This window comes from Pogoniulus pusillus, chromosome 18, assembly GCF_015220805.1.
Source record: "Pogoniulus pusillus isolate bPogPus1 chromosome 18, bPogPus1.pri, whole genome shotgun sequence".
Lineage (NCBI taxonomy): Eukaryota > Metazoa > Chordata > Aves > Piciformes > Lybiidae > Pogoniulus > Pogoniulus pusillus.
Window position 1 is genome coordinate 19606099 of NC_087281.1, and position 24590 is coordinate 19630688.

General features: G+C 38.9%; 1 protein-coding gene across 5 annotated transcripts in view; it reads right to left on the reverse strand.

Annotated features, from left to right (window-relative positions):
• Window positions 1-24590, reverse strand: part of AKT3 (AKT serine/threonine kinase 3) — a 151263-nt gene that overhangs the window by 47792 nt on the left and 78881 nt on the right. For all 5 annotated transcript variants that reach the window (XM_064158656.1, XM_064158654.1, XM_064158657.1 and 2 more), the window contains 3 exons: window positions 20073-20198; window positions 7396-7507; window positions 3179-3323 (listed from right to left, as the gene is read on the reverse strand). In XM_064158656.1, the coding sequence (XP_064014726.1) occupies window positions 3179-3323; window positions 7396-7507; window positions 20073-20198 (383 nt within the window). The remainder of the gene's footprint in view (window positions 1-3178; window positions 3324-7395; window positions 7508-20072; window positions 20199-24590) is intronic.

The window sequence follows — 24590 nt, forward strand, 5'->3', positions numbered from 1 at the left end:
ACCTGTTCAATTCTTTCCAAGCTCTAAACATTGAATCTTTTTCCCTACTGCACTGCTTTTTGGGTTCCTCTGAAAACCTTGGGTTTTTCTCATCCTTCACCCTGCCAAACAAATTTGCAACCAAAGGAAAAACAATGAAGCCACAGAAAACTGTATCAACCAAAGAGTTGTAAGATATATTCATCCTTCTGTACAGTGTATTTACTTACCTATGAATTACATGTTTGAAAGAACATATCCTACTACAGGCCCCAAAAATACCTACCAAGGGCCTAATTTCTAGAAATTCCTGATTTTTATAAAGGTTGTTACTTGGAGTTTTAGTCAGACTTCACCAGAAAGAAATCCTATTTGAAATGAATGATGTAGCAAGATACATAGGCAATTTGCAAAGAATTTCTAGTACTCTGGAGTTTAGTGATGTTGTTATGTTACTGCTGTAAAACTGAAGTAGCACACTGGAACCATTAAAAAAAAAATTCAAACAACAACAGAAAAAATACACTTTGGGTTCTTCCTGATAATTTACTGGGGTCATTACTGTCATGTCTAAATCAAGTTCCACAACCTGAAGAATGTTTTCTTCATAAACCTTTTTCTACCTCTTTAGAGAAGAACAGGCCCACTCCTCTGTCTTGTTTCTTAATCTATGTCCTTCTATTCATATGTATACCATCTGGCACACACAGAAACAAAATTCACTTGTCCTAGATGTAACATCAGGTAACAAAACAATCTTGTAGGACACGATGTGCCAAAAAAAAAAATCACTGAAATGAGAAGAAATCTAACACCAAAATAAAGAAGGCAATAAAAACGTATTGTCATTATACCTGAAATTGTTCTGATTATATTAACAACTACAAAAGCTTCAACAGAAGCTTTTTAGATACATTTAAATAAAATAGAACTGTTTCTTAAAAATATTTTTCCCAATTTTAACACAGAGGAAGAGACAATCCCCATCATTACAGTTACATAGTATTTTCTTTTTAATTGAAAAAACTTCTGAGAATATTTCACTAAAGTATTCCAACAGTCACAAAATCTGCAGTGGTTATTTTGAGACTTCGTCAAAAAAAAATAAATCCTTTCAGTCATTAGTATGTTCTTCACTGGCTAAAAAAACCTCCATTCTGCTCTATTATTGGGTGAATATTACCATTTTTCACTTTACTTCTGTTTTGTAGAATTTTCTTTTGGGTTGTTGCCAAAGTTGTTAAATATTCTGCAGCACTGAACGTGCACTGAAATACGCATCTTACTTCAGCATGTCTTACGGTATAAAGACAGAAACCCTATGAGGAGAGGCTGAGGGAGCTGGGGTTTTTTAGCCTGGAGAAGAGGAGGCTCTGGGGGGACCTTATTGCTGTCTACAACTACCTGAAGGGAGGCTGTAGCCAGGTGGGGTTGGTCTCTTCTGCCAGGCAAGCGGCAACAGAACAAGGGGACACAGTGTGAAGTTGTGGCAGGGGAGGTCTAGGCTGGATGTTAGGAGGAAGTTGTTGGCAGAGAGAGTGATTGGTATTGGAATGGGCTAGGGCTGGGTGCTAGGTTGGCCTGGATGATCTTGGAGGTCTCTTCCAATCTGGTTGATTCTATGAAAACTGATCTTACTTCTTCTCCTGTCCCCATAATCCCTTTTATTGAACAGGAAAACACACTGCACTGTGAACAAGAAAAGTACATATATTAAATAGCATTAATTTTGACACCTTGAAAATGCTTGCTGTCTTGCAGTGGGTTTGTACTTCCCTGAGAGGATACACAAGCTTGGAACAGCGCTCAGATCTTTAACTGAGCAAACTCCCAATTCCTTTCACATCATACTGCCTCTCAGAAAGACTGTCACATCTCAAATGCTGCCTGTATCTTGCTGTCACTTGTCATATTTTACCCTGGAGCACAATCATTAAACATCTATGCTGCAAGGCTAGAAGTTCAATGTCAACCCAACAATGTACGATGACTATATTGTTACAGCTGCATAAAATTCATTTTCTACCTTTTTCTGTAGTGGAAAAAAGTTAGAAAATTGCATACTCTGAAATAAAGAGAAGAACTATGAAAGAATCATGTTTGCATTGCAAACTGAAGTTCTCCAAATAGAGGACATGACAGAACTACAAGTTCCTGTGATGCCTGAATTACATTCACAGGGGTAGTGTTCAGCCACTGATTTTTTCCATGATTCTTGTGCAATTAACAAAACATGCTCTATGAGTGAAGGCACACACATTCACTATTTCATTTCATTGTTCATTATTCAAAGGCATTCAGTTGCATCAGCTATAATGCTCTGTAAGCAGACTTCCACTTAGTTTTCTACAGGTGTCATTCCTAGTTAGAAAGAATTAAGCTAGTCCTATAGAAGCAGCTTATCGCTTCTCAGGCAATTTCAATGCATCTCTGACTCATGTCAATCCTGTATAGTAACATGAGAAACATTTGCTTGAATGATCCATTCTTCAAGAGTAGTCTATATTTACAGAAACACAGGAATAAAATGGAAAGACAAAACAAGAAGCAAATTTTTGATGACACTGAATCTGTAAATCATGGTCTTAGTTTTATGTTTAACTCTGGAGACTGAACTACAAGTATGTTACAGCCAAAAGTGTACTTACATCAAAAGCTGTGAAGGACTGCAAAACACAGACATTGCTTTTTCTTACTTCACTGAAAACTAAAGCAGTTATTTTCTCAGGTAGCAAAAGCCCAAGGTCATTAAAAGCCAAAACCTGTTAGACTTTCCCATGCAAATTATGTAATTTGTACTAAGTATTATTTGCATGAGAAAGGGGGCAAATCTACTTGTCCAAAGAAAATATTTTACTGCTGTACTTCTAAAAGAGTAAACAAAAAGGAAAACAAAAATAATAGTCAAAATGCAGAATATCAACATGTCCCTGAACAGTCAAGCTTTGTTCTTTCGGAAGTTCTGTATTGGATAGCATAACAAATAAATAAAACCAGGGCAGTTCAGCTTCATTGAAATGAAACCATTAAGTAGTTTTATGCTTGTAATGCATTGAAATGTCTGCAGAAATACTATTTCCTGGAATACACTGAAATGTAGGTAGAAATACTATTTCCTGGGTACTGTTTTAACCAACTAGACTTTTCTACAGAAGTTATTTATGCATTAGTCTGGTCAGTGACTTTATAATGTCATTACCTTTCTTTTATGATGTGTTGTTGAGGCATCCATCTCTTCTTCTCCTATATTGTCTATCTGTGAAGTTGGACTACAGTTCATCCTCTCCTCTTCTTGCCTCTGTAGTCTGTCTGCTACAGCCTGGATTGCTTCTGTCCATTCTTCCCTATCATGAACAAGCAAATATCCCTATTAGAATCTCATAAAATACATCCAAGTAAATTATTTATGCTTTTTCACATGATACTTGTTTCAATTTTCATGTTATACAGCAGAAGAGCCATATGAATTAATCACTTTAATTTTGTTAAAGGCGGCGAAGTTGACCTGGCCTGGATCAGGAACAGTGTGGCCAGGAGGACAGGGGAGGTTATTCTGCCCCTGTACTCAGCACTGGTCAGGCCACACCTTGAGTGCTGTGTCCAGTTCTGGGCTCCTCAATTCATGAGAGATGTTGAGGTGCTGGAAGGTGTCCAGAGAAGGGTGACAAAGCTGGTGAGGGGCCTGTAACACAAACCCTATGAGGAGAGGCTGAGGGAGTGGGGGTGTTTAGCCTGGAGGAGGCTCAGGGCTGACCTCACTGCTGTCTACAACTACCTGAAGGGAGGCTGTAGCCAGGTGGGGGTTGGTCTCTTCTCCCAGACAACCACCAAGAGAACAAGGGGACACAGTCTCAAGTTGTGCCGAGGGAAGTCTAGGCTGGATGTTAGGAGGAAGTTGTTGGCAGAGAGAGTGATTGGCATTGGAATGGGCTGCACAGGGAGGTGGTGGAGTCACCATCCCTGGAGGTGTTCAAGCAAAGCCTGGCTGAGGCACTTAGTGCCATGGTCTAGTTGACTGGCTAGGGCTGGGTGCTAGGTTGGACTGGATGATCTTGGAGGTCTCTTCCAACCTGGTTGATTCTGCGATTCTATGACCAGCATCAAAAATGATGATTTATCAGTATTTTGATAGTGAAAACTTGAAAACACTTGCTCCAGGTAAAATACAGCTCCGAGCAGGGAATGCTGTCATCTATGCGATACTGTCTGGTAGTGTGGTACTCTCCATTCCTGTCAGGCATCCTCACAGAAAATAAGTAGGACATATTAAATCACAACATGCGTTCCACTGTTTGTCTGTCTCCTCTTAAAATTCGTGTTGTTGGCTAATTTAAAATTCCCCTGAGAAAGAAGCCCTCAGAGATAATTAAATTCCTACAAGCATAACAAACAGTGCCTGCATAGAGGAGCAGGCCCAGATGAGGGTTTCCACGCAGGGACAAGCAAGGGCAGCTGAGCCTATTCTGTGTGCTGGCTAACCAGCACAGATACACCAGCAGGACTACCAACATACCATAGCTCCACACCAAGTGCAGTGCCTGCTGCTTTATGCTCAGCCAGCAAAGGACACAGGGAGAGTCTGGTAGCACTTGTGTATGCAGTAGGAGGTACTGTGCTGCACACACAGAAGAATCACAACATCACAGAATACATCTGACCATAGAATCATAGAATCAACCAGGTTGGAAGAGACCTCCAACATCATCCAGTCCAACCAAGCACCCAGCCCTAGCCAGTCAACTAGACCAATGGCACTAAGTGCCTCATCCAGGCTTTTCTTGAACACCTCCAGGGACGGTGCCTCCACCACCTCCCTGGGCAGCCCATTCCAATGCCAATCACTCTCTGTGAAGAACTTCCTCCTAACATCCAGCCTAGACTTCCCCTGGCACAACTTGAGACTGTGTCCCCTTGTTCTATTGCTAGATCTCAAAGATCATCCAGCCCAAGCTTCAACCCAGTTTAGGGTCAATCCTAAACCATGTTCCTAAGCACCAGGTTCACACCTCCAGTGCGAAATACCTCCAGTGACAGTGACTCCACCACTGCCCTGGGCAGACCATCCCAATGCTTGATAACCCTGACCGTGAAGAAGTATTTCCTAGTGTCATGGAGGGTAGCAGAAGCCCTTAGCAGGCCTCCCTGTTGTGAAAGTTATAGTGTCTCACATTAATGCCAAGAGCATCGTAAAACCAAAACAGTCCTTTAGTCCCATGAGAAAGTCTCTCCCTAGGTGAGATAAAAGGTAAACAATGGCCACTGTTTTGGCTAGGGGGAACGGCAGTTCTCATGCCCGCTCCACACCTGGTGTGGGCCATGCTTGGGGTGGTCTTAGAAATTGTTTTGGTAAGAATTCTCCGATTGTATGGGTTAATTATAATTTGTGCCAATCTGTAAGAATAATGTAAAATTAGTCTGAACTGGAGGGTTACACCTCTTTGAACATTACAAAAATGGTGTGCCGGCCTGGATCGGGGCTTGCTGGTACCTGCTCCTACCTGCTCGTACCTGCTCCTACCTGCTCGCTCGCTCGCCTGCCTGTCTGCCCGGCTCCTGCCTCCCTCTCCCTCCTGATCGGCCCTGCCCGACGAGGGGCCCGCAGAGGCCTGAAGCTGCTTGGGCCCGATCCTGACGAACAAAGGGACACCGCCCAAACTTCGAACCCTGCTAACCTGAACCGCTGAACCGTGAGTAAACCAAAGAAAAGACTCCTCTACCTAAAGACTGAATAACTTTGAAGACTCAAAAGAACTCTAAAGAAATCACAGACTCTCTTCTATTTGCCATTTTCTGAACTGTTATCCTACAACCTCAGATCAAAAGAACTCAGGTGGGGAGTTTAGTTCGGGAGGGGATCTCCGTGTTTGAGCAATAAATCACCTGAAATCCACAAGTGAGCCTTCGCGTGTTTTCCCCACAGCCTCCCAAACTACCTTCCGTGACACCTAGCAGCCAGCCTGAACCTCTCCTGGTGCAGCTTGAAACCATTTCTCTAGCCCTGTCACTCGCCACCAAGGAGAAGAGGCTGCCCTCTCCTTGCTCCAGCCTCCCTGCAGACAGTTGTAGAGAGGAGTGAGGTCTCCCCTCAGCCTCCTCTTCTCCAGGCTGAACAACCCCAGCTCCCTCAGACACTACTCGTAGGCCGTGCACTCCAGGCCCCTCACCAGCCTCCCTGCCCTTCTCTGGACATGCTCCAGCACCTCAATGCTCTTCCTGTAGTGAGGGGCCCAGAACTGAACACAGTACTTGAGGTGTGGCCTCACCAGTGCTGAGAACAGGTGGATGAGCACCTCCCTGCTCCTGCTGGCCACCCTGTTTCTAACACAAGCCAGGATGCCACTGGCTTTCTTGGCCGCCTGGGCACACTGCTGACTCATACTGAACCAAATGTCAACCAATATCCCCAGGTCTCTCTCCAAGTCACAGCTTTCTAACCACACATCCCCACGTCTGTAGTTGTGACCCAGGGGAAGAGCCTGGCACTTGGCCTTGTTAAACTTCACACAGTTAGCCTTGGCTTATGGCCTAACCTGTGCAGGTCCCACTGCAAAGTCTCCCTACGCTCTAGCAGATCAACATGGCCACCCAGCTTGGTGTCAGCTGCAGATGTACTGAAGGCACACTCAGTCCCCTCATCCAGGTCATTGCTAAAGACATTACAGACAACTAGCTGAACTTAACTCTATTCACTACCACTCCTTGGCCTGGCTATCCAGGGAAAAGACAGAGTGGAGAAACAGGTCCAAGGTATAATAAAACAATTCTAAGTGAATACACTAACAAGAAAAACCCCACAGAAAAAGCAAAGTCTTCTGTTATCTATTGATACAAGTGCTGTGAACAAAGTCTTCACAGGACAGATGCCTGCACTGGGAGGACTCAGTGCATCTAAACAGAGACACCGTACAGAGCATTTCAGCAAGTACACCATCCCATATCTCCTTGATGCTTTTGGTGCATTAAAAACATTCCTTCTTGAGAATTTCTGTATATTTCCTGAAATAAGCAAGCATAAAAACCATTGTAACATATAACATTATAGCATACTGCTTTTCGTGCCAAAAAAAAAAGAGGTACCTATTAGGAGAAGTAAAATGAACATTTAAGACACCAAAGCTGGAAAACATTCCAATGCAGGCTTCTATTATTCAAAATTTAACACTTCAGAGACTTATCTTGACATAGTTTTGTCTGATTTCAATACACTCATCCTACCTACTCACAGGCAACTATCACACTAACTATGAGATCAACAGTATTTTGCAGAAACTGACTTATAAATTCTTTAAGTAAGTCTTCATACATGCTCAGAAAGTCACAGTTCCAAATGCTGATCACTGTGTAACCCCAGCATAGACTCTGTTGGGGTTTCTGTGTAAAATAACATGGAAAGCAAAACAAAAATAACATCCTCACCGTTCCTCTGGAGTGTCAACATGGAACGTCCTCTCTATGACAGTGGTCCACTGAAGACATCTGATAATGAATGTGTTTGGCTTTGGTCGTTCTGTTTTCATTAGCTGACATTCTAGAGAAATATGTGACAATGCCTGTTTTATATGTTGTCAGTTAATGGGTGAAGCAAAAGTCAAACTGCTTTGACAAAACACATGCAGCTTGTATGTGTATACCTGTTCAGCACATAGCCAGCACATGTATGACAACACAATCCTGATCATAAGGTGGAGCAAGCAGCCAGAGAAATTAATGGAACTTGTATTATTGCTCTTAAAAAGACTGAAATCTTTACTTTCAAACTAAGTCTGTGTTATAAGGGCAAGAAAAGTATTAATCCTAGATTGCTCCAGTATGCCAAGGTAACAGCAGTAGCCACAGGCACATTTTTCCATCTGTATCTGGCAGCAGGAATATGACATTTTCTTTTCGATGGTAACCACACCACAATTGCCAATGCTATTTTCACTTTAGGATTAGATTTATGGTAAAGCACAGGTTATTAAATATAGAACAACCACATATACACCCCCAGTGGGGCTGCCTCAAGAAATCATCTAGTTGTCTTTGTGCCCCAGGGTAGAATCAAGTCTACTCACGCTATCTCTCATAAATATTTCTCTAAACTCTTTCTACAATCCCCCAAAAGCAGCAATTTCAAAATCTCTCTATTCCACCCAGCTATAAGGAAAAATATGTTAAGAATTTTTACAGTTAGAAGACCTTTTTCCAGCATTTATTGCAACTGTTCCTGTAATTTAAGCATAATATTTCTTGCTCTATTGTCTAATTTATTTTATCTTTACAGTAGCTCCTTTAAGACACTTGGACACTATTTGCTCTCTCTTCAGTCTTCTCTGGCCTAAATCAACTCAAGCAAACCTGTCCTCACAACCTGTGCTTTCAGATCCAAGGTTTTCCATGTTGCACAATTCCAGACACACAGTAGACTGCCTATTACTCCTCTGTCACAAAACCAGAACACAAGTAATTCAGGAAATAGTTCAGGGACTATGTATTAGATTTCATGACGTGGCATACTGCACTAAGCATTACATCCGAAAAACACAGACCTGCTAGAACTCCTTATTCATGCAAATATATTTAACCATTTTTATGAAGTTAAGGTTAATCTCTCAAAAGTGTCATTTGTTTTCCTGCAGCTTCCACAAAATAGACACAAACATCACATCTCATGTTCTGGGATGCCATCATTTGCTCAAAGCTGATCCAGATCAAAAGTATGAACTAACATAATTTATCAGGTTCACAAATCAATATAAGAGATTTCCTGTTCACTTATGATCCACTGCAACATCCTTTTGCTAGAGCTACCACCTACCAGCTGACCCACACCTTTTACTGATGCAATTGACTATTCTTTAGCATGAAACCTGTAATTCTTGGTGAACTGTATTTTATTGACTCCAGTTAATGACAACATTTTACAAAAGATGTGTTATATGCCATGACATAAGGCATGCTGTTCTTTCAAAGAAATAAATTACGTTGGCTTAACAGATCTTTTTCTTCCTGAATCCTCAAGTATCATCCACAACTTTGCAGGAATTCTTTCACATACAGTGTATCACACCCAGCAAATGTCTAAACACCCAACGCATGTAAGTATCCTCTTCCTTGTTTTGGCTTTCTCATGCTTTTGTTGTCAGTGTTAATTGCACAAGATGCATACTCATAGCTGACCTCCTCAAATGCAGCTGCAAACTGAAAATGCATTAAAGCTATTCTCTTCAATATTATTCACAATCAAGGACCTTAAAGCCTTAGATCAAGGCATTGATTTGTGTGCCTAAATAATTTGGGACACAATTATCTAAGCAATGGCTTCAGTCTCCAAGAGATAAAGTCACAGCAAGTATCAGCAGGCTGACTTGCACTTGACTATTCTCAACACATATTTTCATACATACTGCATTTTTTCCTGCCTGAAAAAGCAAAAGGTTGAAGTAGGAATGTCTGCTGACAGAATTCTTTTCTGCAGCTCAGAACAGCTCAGCTCAACAGCCACACATAAGAAATAAAAAGAGGAATAAAGTAAACACTGCACTAAACAGGTGCATATTCCTAGATGCATAAATCTATATATTCAACATCTATTTCTAAATTATTATGTCAAACTACTCACTGGTCAAGGAAATGATATTTAAAATCTGCATACACTGTGCTGACTCAAAAGAGAAGCAGTAATTGAAACTCACAGCTTTTATAAATTCAGCTAGGTCTTTGATGGGATGAGAGTCATCCTCAACATTTAAAGGAAATAGCTACAGCAGGATGGACACAGGAAGAGGGAATTTAATAGAAAAGCTGGAAGACAAATGAGGAGCAGAGAAGCAGATGATGGGATCTTGGAGAGCATGAAGAAGTACAGCTGCTCCGGGTACTTAACAGGGCTTGCCACTGGATGCAAACATTGCTCATAAGACCAAGGAAACCCCCACCTTCTGGGACACAGCTGAAGTCCAAGTTATAATCATGATAACAGCAAAGTTAGGGTTAATAGGCTACTTGTTTTATCAGCTTCCTCAGCTGTTGCTTTAAGGAATGTGTTGGGCCACCTTCATAACAGAAGAGTGGATGAATTGTCTGCTCCAAGACTATACCATCTTCCTCCTGACAAAGCCATCCTCCCATCTTTAATCTTATCACACTTCAATCATGCAGGCTGAAATTTTATTTGCTGGGTGACTGCCTAAAGTTGCACACTGCTGGAAAATACTGCTTTTTGGAGATGAGACTTCAAACTTGGCAAACCAAGACCTTTGATTTTCTTTCAGTATTGCTGTGAAAATGTAAGGCATCTGGCCACACTACATGTGGGAGAGATAAGAGTGCTGTGGGGAGGAGGGTAAAATATTACAATAACAATTACTAAAGCATAAAATCACTGAAAATCTAAGCACTGAGTATAATCCAGAGGCTACAGCTATCTCCTGTCTCTACACCTGCTTTCCCCTATATTCATAATGCCTCATCCTATTGCTCAGACAATAAAGAAACTACTTCATTCAGGTAAAATCCAGCAGTAAAGATGGCACACAGCAACTTATTTCCAGAAGAGATGTTGGGAACAAAGAACTAGGAAATAAAGAGAGCAGAGTGGAAATGGGATGGGAAAAAAAAAAAGAAGCCTTTGTGTGAAAGAAAAGTGTGGAGGGTAGCTAGAGTAGCTGAACTGGAGTAGCTAGTTTAGAAGCAGGGAGGGAAACTACCAAGAACAGAAAAGTGAGGCAAGTGTGTTAGGATCATCTATGGAGAAGTCTGTACCAAATAAAAAGCACATACTTTCCAGTGACTGTAATGGAACCAAAGATTTTGAATTCCACCATTCATCTAATTGCAAATGTGTAAAAAAATAAAATGCACATGTATAAATACCATTAATTTAAGTTTGCCAACTCAACACACAAAGATTTGAACAATTAAGCCTGCCTGTGTCCAAGAGCTATCCATATGATGATCTTTCCATACATATATCATACACTATATATAAGAAATGTATTTTATATTAATATGCACATTGTGTAAATCTGCATCAAATATGTAGATGTATTATTGGTACTATCTATAATGATTTTTTTTCAGATAGTCCTTGAAGTGATGATGTGCATTCTTAACAAGATCAAAGCATACGGATGCAGATACAAAGCACAAAGTATTTAGTCTTGGAGTTTTAATTACAGATGATCAACTATATCAATTAAAGGTCAGCAAAAAAATACCTTTGCAATTGAAAATAGCACTGAAAATGAAAAAAAAAAACAAACAACAAAACAAACCAAACCAACCAACCCAAAAAAGTAATTTCATTACCACTGAAGAGCACTATTGAAAAATAAAGTCTAGCAAAACTTGATAAGCTTTTTAAACATCCTCTTAAAAGTAGCTGAAGATTTCATTTCCTTGTGAGAAGTTAAATTTGAACATGTTCATATTCTTCCTTTCTGATGTAAAAAGAGTTTCTGGAAAAAAATGGAGGACCAATGTGTTTCTGAGAGTGCTGTGCTACACATCCTTCTCAAGTAGATGGAAATAACTGGAATCTGCTGCTATTTAGTACACCCACATACTTCACATGCTTTCGTATACAAATGTATGGGATAAACATTATTCCTGTCATGACTGCAACATGAATAAAAACTTGTTTATGAATGTCTTTCACCTACAACTAGAAGAAATTATATTAAGACTAATAAGTGTTGTATGATACCATTACTGCTAATTACCAAAATATTTTTCTACTAATTACTGGGAAAAACATACTCATTTTAGACAGAATAGTTTGGAAACTACAAAAGCACAGAAGAATGAGTGAAACTGGCTACTGAGAGCTGGCTCCAAATGCTCAAGTGATAGTTGGGTCATTACCAAGGAGTAGAGAACACTCTACCATAATGTCTTCAAGTTTGCTACTATACATAAACATATGTAATTAAGGGGCTGAATCTCAACTCAAAACAGTTGGAAGTCTAAATTATCATTCAAAAAAGATGAGTAAGCCAGTAAACAGACAGACTCCACTTTGTGTTCTTGTATGCTAGCCATCTACAACTTGGAATTACATATTTTAATCCTAAAGCTTTCTGTCTCGCTGGGATTAAACACCAGTCACCAAAAATTTCCCCTTTAATACTAGAAGGGATGAAAAACCTCTAGGGAGAAACACTTGTTCAAAGCAGTGAAATATGAAATTGGTAACAGAAACTGATAACTATGTCCCAACAAGTCTGGGGCAGTCACGTGGCCATTTTTAGATCTACACAGAGAATGGAAAAATGAAATAAAACCAGCATAAAAAAAACTGTGTTGGATGTTTCTCAAGTATTGAGCTTCTCTTTTAAAATAGAGTCAGGTACATAGCAGAGGTTATTTAATTTTTGTCTCCATATTCATGAACAATCTGACAAGTCTAAAATGTTAGACTCTTTTTCAAATAACTGCTACTATCCAAATTAAGTAGTTCTTTCAGTTAAACTCTCCTGAGCAACTCTAACTACAAACTGCATTTCAAAACGTTCTGTTTACTTTACACCATTCTGAACCACAGATGACAAAGTTTGCTTGAAGCTGTAATTACTCTGCAAAGCTGGGAAGCCAATTAGAGGGCCTGAAACCTGCCAGTTCCAAAAAAAAAAAAAAGGGGAAAGAAAAAAAAAAGGCACAGATCATCTGTTCAGATTTTATTAAAAAGTTTAAAGTTTTAATTCTATAACTTTAACCATATAAATACCAGTGTTCTTTTCCTAAATACATTCATCCAGCATAAAAAAATGGAAAGAACACTAAGATAATTTTTATTATTTCATATATGGAAGCTTCCAACTTCATCAGATTTTGTGGATATGGCTAGACAAGAATACTAAACATACAAGCAGCCATAAAAAACTGCACTAAAAAATGAACAGAAGGTTGCATATTTGTGAAATTATTTCTAATACAGACTGGGTTTTAGCACAAAAGGCAACTCTCTGTGATTATAAGAAGATATAAATGAAATGGTATTAAAAAAAACTACTCTCACTCTTTATAATACATGCATTTTAAAACATATACAGAGTGCTACCCATAAATAGATATCTCTATGTATCTATTTGTACTACAAAATTTAATCTTGATTTTTTTCATTCCACTTTTGGCCTTTTCTTCACTGTTGTCCCAGTCTCTGCCTATTCAGGTGCCAGTCCCTTTTTTTTTTCATTCTCATGTCAAAATGTAATGAACACACTGCTTACAAATATATTTTTCTATCCCCGTTTTTGTTAGGTAAATAGTAGACAAGCAACATTGAGAGAAATACACGTGCCTTTGCTCATACACATATGTACAAATATATGTGTATTCACACACATGTCCCCTCAGCTTGGTCAGTGCTCCCACCTGTTTGCCCAATCTCTATGGGAATACCTACTTTTCTGGGGCTTTCCAAAAGGCTCTTCTCTTTCTCACTAATCTAAGGAGAGCCTAAAAGTAAGTTTGATCGCATAGACTTATGTGAACAACTTAATATCCCTTCTTTGATCTCAATAAATGCAGTTTTCCTCCAAAAATACCATCCCCAAAACTGTTCAACAGATCAATTTTTTCCAGTGTCTACTTGATCATACCACTCTTTTTGTTCCTCATTTCTCACCCAGCTCTATCACATCAAATCAAATACAGGCAGCTTTTCAACATGGTCTACACCCACAGCCTACCTCTCATCCTTGGTATCACTCTTTATTCAGTATCAGAGTGCCACCCATTCTTCTACTGTTCCAATTTAAGCACCATTTATCAAAAGCATTTTCAATTTCTCTTTGTTTGCCATACTGGTTGTCTTTTAAATTCTCCTTTACTATGTCTTTAAAAATAGGAGAAAGGAAATGAGGGAGAGAGAAAAAAAAAGGAGAAGACAGTAAAAATCTAACCTTGACAATGGATTAGTTGTTGATGTGCTGAGACCACTGTCTGTACTACAGGCTAATACTGTCTCATTGTTTTCTCATACTCCCCCCATCTGTTTGCATCCATCTGCTGTCCCTTGTTTTATATTTGGAATTTTAGTATTTTGCAGCAGGGACTGACTTTTTGTTCTGTAGAAATCCTATTTCTTGTGGGGCTTGGCTCACAACAAGCACTTACATGGGCTTACATGATACAACAGCATACATGACCGTGTAATACACAAAAAAAATTAGTCCTATTCCTTTGAACCTGACAAAGATCATCCTTGTTGCACTTCATTGTGCTGAAAATCCTTTTATTTTCCATACTTCAAAAAGTACTGATGCAGCATCCATGTCTTCCATCACAGAATCACAGAAACATTCAGCTTGGAAAAGACCCTCAGGATCACCAAGTCAAACTGCTAATTCTACTCTAAAAGGTTCACCAGAAACCATACCTCCAAGCACCACATCCAGAAGACCTCTGAGCACAGACAGGGTTGGTGACTCAATCACCTCCCTGGGCAGCCCATTCCAAGCTTGACCACTCTTTCCATGAAAATGTTTTTCCTAATATCCAGTCTAAACCTACCCAGTTGCAGCTTGAGGCCACTCCCTTTTGTTCTCTCACCTGTGAGAAGAGACCATTACATTGCAGCCAGCTTGCCTCTTTCTCCTTTATGCAAAGAAAGAGAATGAAAAGAAGATTTCTGCATGCAGTTGTTGGGGTTTGCCTGGGCTTTAGCTTGTTTTCATGGAAGGTAGCAGAATTATATATACACCTTTCTTTGCCTTTCAGGTAAACATCCCAATTTTATTTATGCAACCTACTCTAAAAACTCCCAGACCTGGCTATAAACTTTCACCTGCCATGCTCATATGAGGCCCTCTTCAGAGACAATTTCAAATCAGTGTGCCATACTGGTCTCTGAAAAAGCACTGTCCATTAAAATGGAAAAGTGAGACCAAGGAACTCATTTCCATTCACACCTCCAGCCACCAACTGAATCCAAACTTCTAAGTCAAAATACAATACTAACTATCCCACCTAGAAATCATTCATAAATTCAAAATACAGTACTAACTATCCCACCTAGAAATCATTCATAAATTCAAAATACAATACTAACTATCCCACCTAGAAATCATTCATAAATTCAAAATACAATACTAACTATCCCACCTAGAAATCATTCATAAATTCAAAATACAATACTAACTATCCCACCTAGAAATCATTCAGAAATTCAAAATACAATACTAACTATCCCACCTAGAAATCATTCATAAATTACTATGAAAGCCTCCCAAAGAAAACGGGGAGTGTGATTTTCCAGAAAGCTAAACATTTCCCCATCCAACATACACAGCAGATCTGATCTTGAATTTCTATAGATGTATATGTATACGTTGCACAAGCACTGCCTTTTTGTCCCCACAAGTATTTTCAGTATTGAATGAATATTATTTATCCAATTGCACTATCATTATTTTTCAATTAAATCTATACTGTAATTGTAAGTATCTGCAATGAAATGCTTATCTCTGGGTTCATGTCATCCACTGCTGTGAAAACTAAAAACCAAACCAAAACAACAATCCTCATTTCAAAGGTAACTGTGGAGTTGCACACAAGGTCATGTCTAACGTCAAAGCATCTTGGTGCATTGTTTAATCTTACTGAAAACATACAGACCTTTTCTCCTATCCCCTTTCCAAAGAGTGTCTACAAAATTATTTACAACCCTAACATCGTTCCCCTGAAATATTTTCATGCTTCAAAAATCTTTTAATCACCACAATAATAAAACCTTGTCTGTGGACCGATGAAAGATTAAGATTAGGAGAAAGTAGCACAGCTTCTCCACTTAGAATAGCCAAGATTCATCATAACCACTTCTGCAGAGAAAGGAAAAGGGAAAAAAACCTCATAGTTTTAAAAGGTTACCCTCTCCCAATAACTAAACTTGGCTTTTTCTTTTCAACAACAAGAGAAAGGATAGTTGTACCACGGACTACTTAGAAAGCAGTATCTTTCAAGATAGGAAAGAAATTCCAGGTGACATCATTTTTGGCCACAGTTTAAAGGCTACTGTGAAGGGGTACAGCTCTTCCCAATTATTCCCCACACAAAGATCAAAATGAAGGCAAAAGGCCAATTCTTAGAGATACCTCATCCCAAATGTGCTATGTGATTATCTACATACTCACTGCATATGTTAGAAGTACTTTTACATCAGTAAAGCCACAAACGCTCCTTTAAGAAGAGGTAAAGTAGAATTCTTCCCTACTCTGCCTTCCCTAATAATGACAAGGATCACAGTGCTTTACACAAAGCAGTCTTGATCCTACTTAAGACAACACTGCACCAGTTAAAAACAGTGTTGTGAGGCCACCTCGGTTCTCGGAGGGGGTGGCTGAGGGTAGGCATTCTGCCACCCAGAGTACTAGTTTTGTTCCACGGGAGCACAGCAGAGTTTTAAAAGCCAGGGCATCTTTCTTCCAGGCATCTGGCAGTAAAGGAGTTATACCAATTGAATTCAAATTAAGTTTAAAATGGCTCTGACGGCATAAATGTTTAAGCAAAAGCAATTCACATTACCATACTTTATTCTGCAGTTGTAGTGGGCTAGGAATACACACCCACTCAGTTACCGTGACTCAGTCCATCAAGAGTATCTCCTTAAGCTACAATAGCCTGGAAAAAGCTGAGCAGATTTTTAACCAGCCGACTCAAGTAAGAACACACTCCTGAATTTACCTCTGAAAACCAGTATCAGCTAGCTTTAAATTTACACCAGTGTAATTACATTGACTTCATGTGTCTTCCAGTGTATGGTTCAGATGTCACAGCACAACTTTTTCTAAACCCAAGGAGCTAAAAGCATACTTCAAATGCACAGCTCTTTCTGTTCCTAAGCTAAAAAAAGGAGATGTAAAATAAGCTGGCTCCACAAGCCAGAAACCAGAGTGATTCCTACACACTAACCTGTGCCACCAGACCTGGCCGATTTGTTAACCTCTGTAAGCTTGCAGCAGCTTTTCAGACGAAGAGCAGGGTGCTCACCGCTGCCTTTTCGATGTGCAGAGGTAAAGTGAAGCCCCTGGGCAGGACACTGAGGTGCCAGTGCTGTATCCCTGGGACTTAGTTCCATCTAGCCCCACTCTGTCATACCCTTCCCTTAATTTTGTTTCATCTCCAGAGACATACTTATATTCTAAGGACAAGAGTTCCCACAACTTCGTTTCAGGTCCAGAGAGTTCCCCTGCATTCATCAGAGGGCTGAAGCGTGCATATGCTGCCTCAGACTCTTCCTCTTAAAGCATCTCTATGTGGTTACACATCTGCTTCCCAGTGCCTTCCTTTCACATTTCCTCCTAGATCACCTGAGAAAAAAAGATGGCCTCTTAACACTCCAACTGATGGTGAAAAGCCACCCAGTGAGAAGGGCTTTATTTAACAAAGACATATTTAGCTTTGAAAGCACTGTTAGTATGCAAAATAACTTCACTTTCTCTGGCCTTCCCATCATTTTCAATAGAGTATGAGGATAACACAAGACCAAGGAGAGTAATGCTCAGGTGTGAGACATTTAAAGTTATCTGTAAGAAATGAGGGAGTCACTCTAAGAAAAATGACACTATCCCTGTGAATAAGCCTTTCTCAAAAGTAAAGCTGGTGTCTCAAAAGTGGAAGGCAGTGGACACTGATGGTAAATCATCTGGTTTGATAGAGCTGGTTTATGCTGCAAAACAAGTACCATACAAAACAAATCTGTGCAAACTTTCCACTGTTCAACTCCAACAGTGCTACAAAAATAATGCCACAGCCTTGGCCTTTTCTGCTTAAATAACAAGCTGCAAGGAAAAGCCAAAGATGTCTACCGTTTGGAGAGCAAAAAGTAGACTGAGACCACACTCTCACTTTACAGATAGCTACAAAGATTACATGAAGATAGGACTATAAAGACATATCTTAAAGTCCCTGCCAACCTAATCAAGATGGTATTAACAGTGATCTCACACTCCATCTGCCTGGCTAGTAATTTATGAGAAATGTACTTCACTATTACAGGAAAAATATGTTGCACTGCTTGTGGCCACAAACCTACTGCAGCAGCTCACGAACTCTTGGATCAGAGGCCATGAGACCAGTTCTTGACATTTACCAGGTACTGCCCATGAGATCTGATTCATTCGCAGAGTGATTTTGTTTGTTTGTTTGCCCTACTGATGATCTCATCTTCAGACAGACAAAATAGCTGATGAAAACCTTACAGTTCCTTGCAATTTAGAGTGTAATGCCATACTGGCTTGCTTTTCATCTGGTGAATTCTACATAGGTACTTCACTTAATTTCATGGAATTCTCTTTATGAGTCAAAAATCTCCCTATTCTTGCACCAACTAGCAGTCAGTTTCGATTAAACCTACTCCCTTCCCTGCCAGAAAACAAAACCTCATTTTGCTTACCAGAACTGTGTTTCTTCAATTGATATTGCATGTTTGTTCCTCTAGCTTACATTGCCCAAGAATCAGACCTGTGATGCTTGTTAGTTGCAAAAGTATTATTTTATTACCTGTGATGGGGTGGGTGGGGTAGGTTGTGGCAGTGACAGGGTCTTATTAGAAAACAATGTAAAAATCACCCAATTTTCATCATGGAAACATTCAGGGGCAGCATTCTAATATCAGAATTACTAAAGACCACTTCTGAGTATCAAAACTAAACTAAACCAACCAATACCAAAACACTGGAATTATTTTCTCATTATGCATTTCTTCGCTTAGCAGAACTGCCATTTTGAGCAACCTTCTAGTTGCTGCAGTAAAGGTAGACAGGATATGCAAAGAAGAACATGTTTAAGCAGGACAGAAACAGACCCTAATGTAGTTCTACAAATGCTCTTTCTGCTGCACACTGGGGGAAAAATATCTAGGAAATTACTAACTGCTACAAATTAAAAGGTTAGAATGTTCAGAGCAGCAACTAAGGAGTACCAGCCTAAAATCTAGTCAATTCCTACTCCTAGGCAAAACTTAAGAGGCATCATTGCTTTTTATGCTGGACAGCAACAAGGTGAAATGAGCCTCTAATATTTTGAGACAGCTTACACACTCAGAATCACTTGCAAGATCTCTGCCATAATCAGAAAAAGCAGTTTTTCTCCTCTTGTGGGGCAAGACATTGGCTGGGAGTACAAGTATTTTCTTACCAAATAAAGTACCCAAGTTACACTGTATACAAAGGCTGAGTCAACCTGAAGAACATATTCATCAAGAAAACGGTTAAATTCAGCCTCAGAAGCATTTGTTTCATCTTTGGCAATGCAAATGACGTTTCCCTAGGTACACATACTCCTGTGTCTCAAATACTCTATGAAACTGAACACAGCAATTTACTGTATTGTGGTATATTCATACAAGTTTGAAAGAAGTTGGGTAAATTTTCTTATGTTCCTTTGGAAATTTCTAGCTATAGTATCCATAACTCATGGAGATTTTTTTGTCCCCTTAGATTTGCTCCTCCAACAGTTTCATTTCTGTCCAGAAACACTCTTCCACCAATCTCACTTTGCCAGATCAAAAAACCCCACAGATACGTCTTCTAGAGCCAGTCTTTGAAAACAAGAAATCAGAATGACTTCACTTTATCCAACAGATACATACTTTGTAGCTTTGCTAATATATGCAAATTGTCTGATTGCTTGAAATTACTGATTAACCAGGCTGGAGAGTTGATTACCTGATTATCCAAGAGAAAATAATTTAGCATGATTTTCTGTCATTTGACAGCCTAGATAATTTTCAAATTAGTTTGAGTTTTCAAGTGAATTTAGAGATACTACTGAGAAAGTAAAAATAGGTCAATGATCTGAATAAAGGTAAGCTTTCCAGGAATTTTCTTCTTGCAACAATCATGTCTCAAATGTTATTTTTAGTTAGAGACACTTCAGAAACACATACACAAAACCAAGAACTTAAAAGTTCCAAAAATACTAAAAAAACAGCCCATGGCTGTTTCAATGCTCTTGTGAAGGTGTATTGAAGAGTTGGACATAAGATTAGTGGCATCTACTACGTGGTAGTCTGGCACATGGCATCAATTTGTAGTGTTACCAATAAATTCTGAAGTACATATGAAGCAACGTGTCAATACGTTGAGAGAATAATAAATACTGGAAATACATACTTGCCACTGAAAAGTTGTTGAGTGGGTATGGCAGATCCACATCCTGGGGCTTCTCCTTGTAGCCTATGAAAGAGCCATCTGTCTTTAGCAGGAAATATCTTGGCCGCCAGTTTTTTATGTATTCTCCTAAAGAAGAAAAAAAAACCACAACAGTTCATTAGTAATGCACAACTAAAAAGAGAAAGATACTACAAACCAGTATATCATCCATGTCTAATATTAATTTCATCAAAAGCTTTACAGATATTTTCGATGTACAGAGTTAACTCCCTCCTTTCAAAAGAAGAGAAAATGGAAATGCAATGGTAAGCCTGGATTATACAAGGATACCTCTGGAATAAGAAGCTAGATACAGAGTAATAGCCTACAATTCTATATTTCATCACACCATACTCTTCCAAATCCAAATCTTTATACCTATAAACAGCACAGAATTTGATGCAGGCAAAAATAAGCACTACAGTTTCACTCCTAATAAAAAAAATTAAATCCAAACTACTACAAGGTAGAGCTGTTTATTCTACTGAGCCAAAGTAGTCATTTCCTTAAAACATACTCTAAGCAAATACATGAAAGCAAGTACAAGAAAATTGGGTCAATTGGAAGCTACAAAAATATACTCAGAAACAAAAAGGGGGAAAAAAAGACAAAATAGAAGTCAATTAGCTTCTAAGAAGCAGGTCCACCAGTGAGTAACACACTACCTCCACCTTCCCTCCACCCAAGCCTGAGCGGAAGATTCTGCAAGCCATGAGGTATTCAGGACTAGAAATATACAGAACAGGTCAGCAAAAAACATGATAGCTTAATTAATGACACTTCTTTGCTATTTAAGGGTGAAAAATCTCTTAAATAGCATTATACTTTTCAATGCCATACCTAAATCCCAGCAAAAAAAAAGATTTTTCAGTGCAGTTACTCAGTTAAGTACAGGTGAGTTTAGGTCTGCCCAACTTTCCCCATCTTTTATTACCTCTGCAGAGAAAACGGTATTTGTTCAAGTGCTTACTCAGACCTTTTCTAAGTCACTCTTTCACCATTATGCACTTTTTTCTTATAATTTTCACTTGTATTAGCAACACAGATTTTCCAACCATGCCTAGGATTACTTGCCACTTGCAATACACTCAGAACTGACCAGTCCAGGAGCTGCACTGGTCCTGGGCTAAGCCCAGCCCTTTGGTGTCATTTACCATCTCAGCCCTCTGTTAGCTGTAGCTACGTAGCTTTTAGACAATTAGAATGAAGTTTACATCCATATCCATCTGACATGTAGATTAATCCATTAAAGTCTAGCCTAAAATTCATTAATCACACCTTCACCAGAGCAATCAACTAGTTGTCCCTAAAGTTTAACACAGGAATTCTTAATATGGACTAGTTGAACGTTGTAAAGTTCAACAACTTGTAAGGATTTGGACAATGCTTAAAAACATCTAACTTCCAATTTTCAATGTGCATTTAAGCAGAAAAGTGGGGTAGGGAGTAATAGATGGATAAGATGCAAGAGTGAGAAAAATTAACACCAGGCTATTCAAAATGACTTGTGCTTTCTGGCTCTCACTAGCAAAACTATTACTATTTACTCCTCCTTCTACATAGCAGGGTACCTGCTTGGTTTTTTTTTTCAATCTAGACATTTTCATATCAGTAGAAAGAAAAATGAAAAATAGTCAGTGTGCTGCTTAATTTGACCACATATTGAATAGAGCAGATAGAGTGTTAGTTAGATTGAATATCCCTCCTGACACTGCCAGTGGGAAATCTCAGCTAACATCAAACAAAATAATAATTGAATAAATCAAAACAACAGCAACAACAACGGGTATGAGATATTTGTATGTTGGAAAAGAAGTGCAAGTGCAATATAGGACAACAAAGCGTTTGCGAGCAGTGAAGAACCGTATCATCATTACACAAAAAGTAAAGACATTTCTTGAAGTAAGCTTTCTAAATACCTGAAAACTAAAAATCATCACAGGCCTAAGTAAAGATGTGACTCATAATTTAAGACTTTAAAATATGCCCCGCAACAGATTTGTTGAAAACTGCATGGAATCAAAAGTTGAAGCCAAATCAAAATCTTGCATATGAGATCATCCAATATTTAACTTTAAAAATATTAGCATCCTAGCTGCTTTCTTAACATTAAACAGACCACAAAGAGAATTTTCTGAACAAGTCTAATAAATTATGTCTTATTTAGCTGCAACAGTAACTGGCTGGCAAGAGGAAGCACTGTTAGTACATTTAAAACTAGTAAAGGTCTTAGTCTTAACTGAAAGTGCACTAACTAGAAGGTAGAAACCTAAAACTGCTGAAGAAGAGTTCAAGGACAGCACAGAGAGAACACCAAAATGCCTAGAACACTTCTGCCATTCAATGGCTCTGGTTTCAGAGTCATTCTTTCTGTAAGGAATAAACCTGACAAGGAGATAGGCAGAGTCTGCTCCAAGACTCAGAGATGAGAGGGCAAATACAGTCATTAGTCATCTGAGGAAAGAACAGAAGCCTTTGTTTACTTACATACACACTTTCCAGAAACATCTTTGCAGAAAAAGAGACCCTTGTAGCCGGTGCCCTTAGAGACCCAGATCATACTTCCCTGACCACTTACTCCCTATTTCTCTTCTTAGGACAACACTTCAGATTTCATTTGGTTTCCGCTAGGTACTCAGAGACGTTAAATCACAAAAACTGAACAGATTTTTGATCACCTACAGAGTTATGCAACTGATGTTCTGCCTGGAGAAAAACCATTAGAAGAGCACGAGAGCACTTCCAAACTTCACTGAAGAGAGGCAACAACCCTGGACAAAAGCTAATCAAAAGAAGATGAAAATATTTACTAAATAGCACTTTATGAGCACAGCCCTACCTCTGTCTTCCCCTAGAAACAATTGCCAGACACAGGACATGTAATTGAAAAGCAACTGCAAAACACTACAGCTTCACAAGGATCCATACATTTATGTCATAAACGTATTTATTAAAAAAACTTCTTCTAAACTGTTCCCCAACATGAATCACAGTCAGTCAGTCTACTTCTTAAGCATCTGTGCAAATACATACACACACACTCACAAAAAAACCCCAAATATTTTCTCTTGCAATGATCAATATTAAAATCCCTTTTCAATGCCTATACATGAATATTTATCACCAGCCCTTTATGTATTTTGTAATTTAATTAACAAATGGTGAAAACTTTTGAGGACTAAAGTAAACAGTGGTATCTGAACAGTTCACTTAGCTACTCAAGTGGTTTAATGGCTCTCAAGATGCACTCTTGATACTCTAACAGCATTCCTTCTACATAATCTGCTTAAAGACAGAAAACATTCTGGTTCATACTTCCTAATAGACATATGCTTAATGAACTGCTTTGAAAGGTGAATCCTCAATAGGAAAAAAGACACTAGAATACAGCAGAGTATTTGAAAAGAAAAAACACTTCCACGGGTCTTCTATCTTCCCAGCTCTTCATTAAAAAAAATATCTGACAGCCTTACTTTAAAGATCTTTGGCATGCATGTTAATCAAATAACTCAACACAAGCACACAACAAAAGTTGTATTTGAGACTCATCAATTCAAGTGAAGAGAAATCCCATGAGAAAGGAGAAGCCCAGGCAGGCTAACCAAACCACATAATGTCCTGACAATTTAATGAAATTGAGCCATGGTACTTAAAAAAAGCTGTTGATCTGCCATAGAGCATTAATCAGTTTATAACCTGCCTCCTGCTGAGCTAATGTAAGTTAAATTATTGTTTTGCTTAAATTTACACCCTTTGAAGCTGAAAAACATGCTCTCTTAGGATCTGTTTATTAGACAGGAAGGTTTCTAATTTCAATCACTGCAGCAAAGTAAGTTTTGTAATTCCTACATCATCTCAATTCTAGTTAAAGATTTTACAGCTATTTGAGGAAAGGGACCCTAGAATATCTATGTCATAGACACATACAGACAATAAATACACACAGAGACACAAAATACAAATGCAGAACCCATGGTAGATTGCTGTGGTGTTTTTTTTTTAATGACTACTGAGATAACACATCCAAAATATGAATTAAGACAGCAATACACTCTTGGAGCAAATGAAAATGCAACCTGGTCTGAACGCAAAAAAGCATCCTCAACATACAACTCTTTAATTAATGTTGTATTTAGTAATACACTGGGTAACAACAGTAACAAAGAATGCTTAATGAAGGTTTATTTAGAGCATGACCCTTGGGGCTGGCTCTGTGTTTGCCTCTGTACTGCAGCCTCGACAATTACTCTTTTTTTTTGCCTTTGACAGCTAGTAAAAAGAATCCTGCCTTCAGGCCATTTCACCAGAAGTATTTCTTCTAGTGACAGAGTGTTTGTGGTTCTGATACTGCACAGGAGCTTCAAACAGAAGAGCTTTCTAAGAAACTCTATAAGTAACCAATAAATCCATTTCAGAAAAATGCATCATTCCAAGTTGGTGATTTTTTTTTTTCATTTCACCTCAGAAATCAATCTTCAA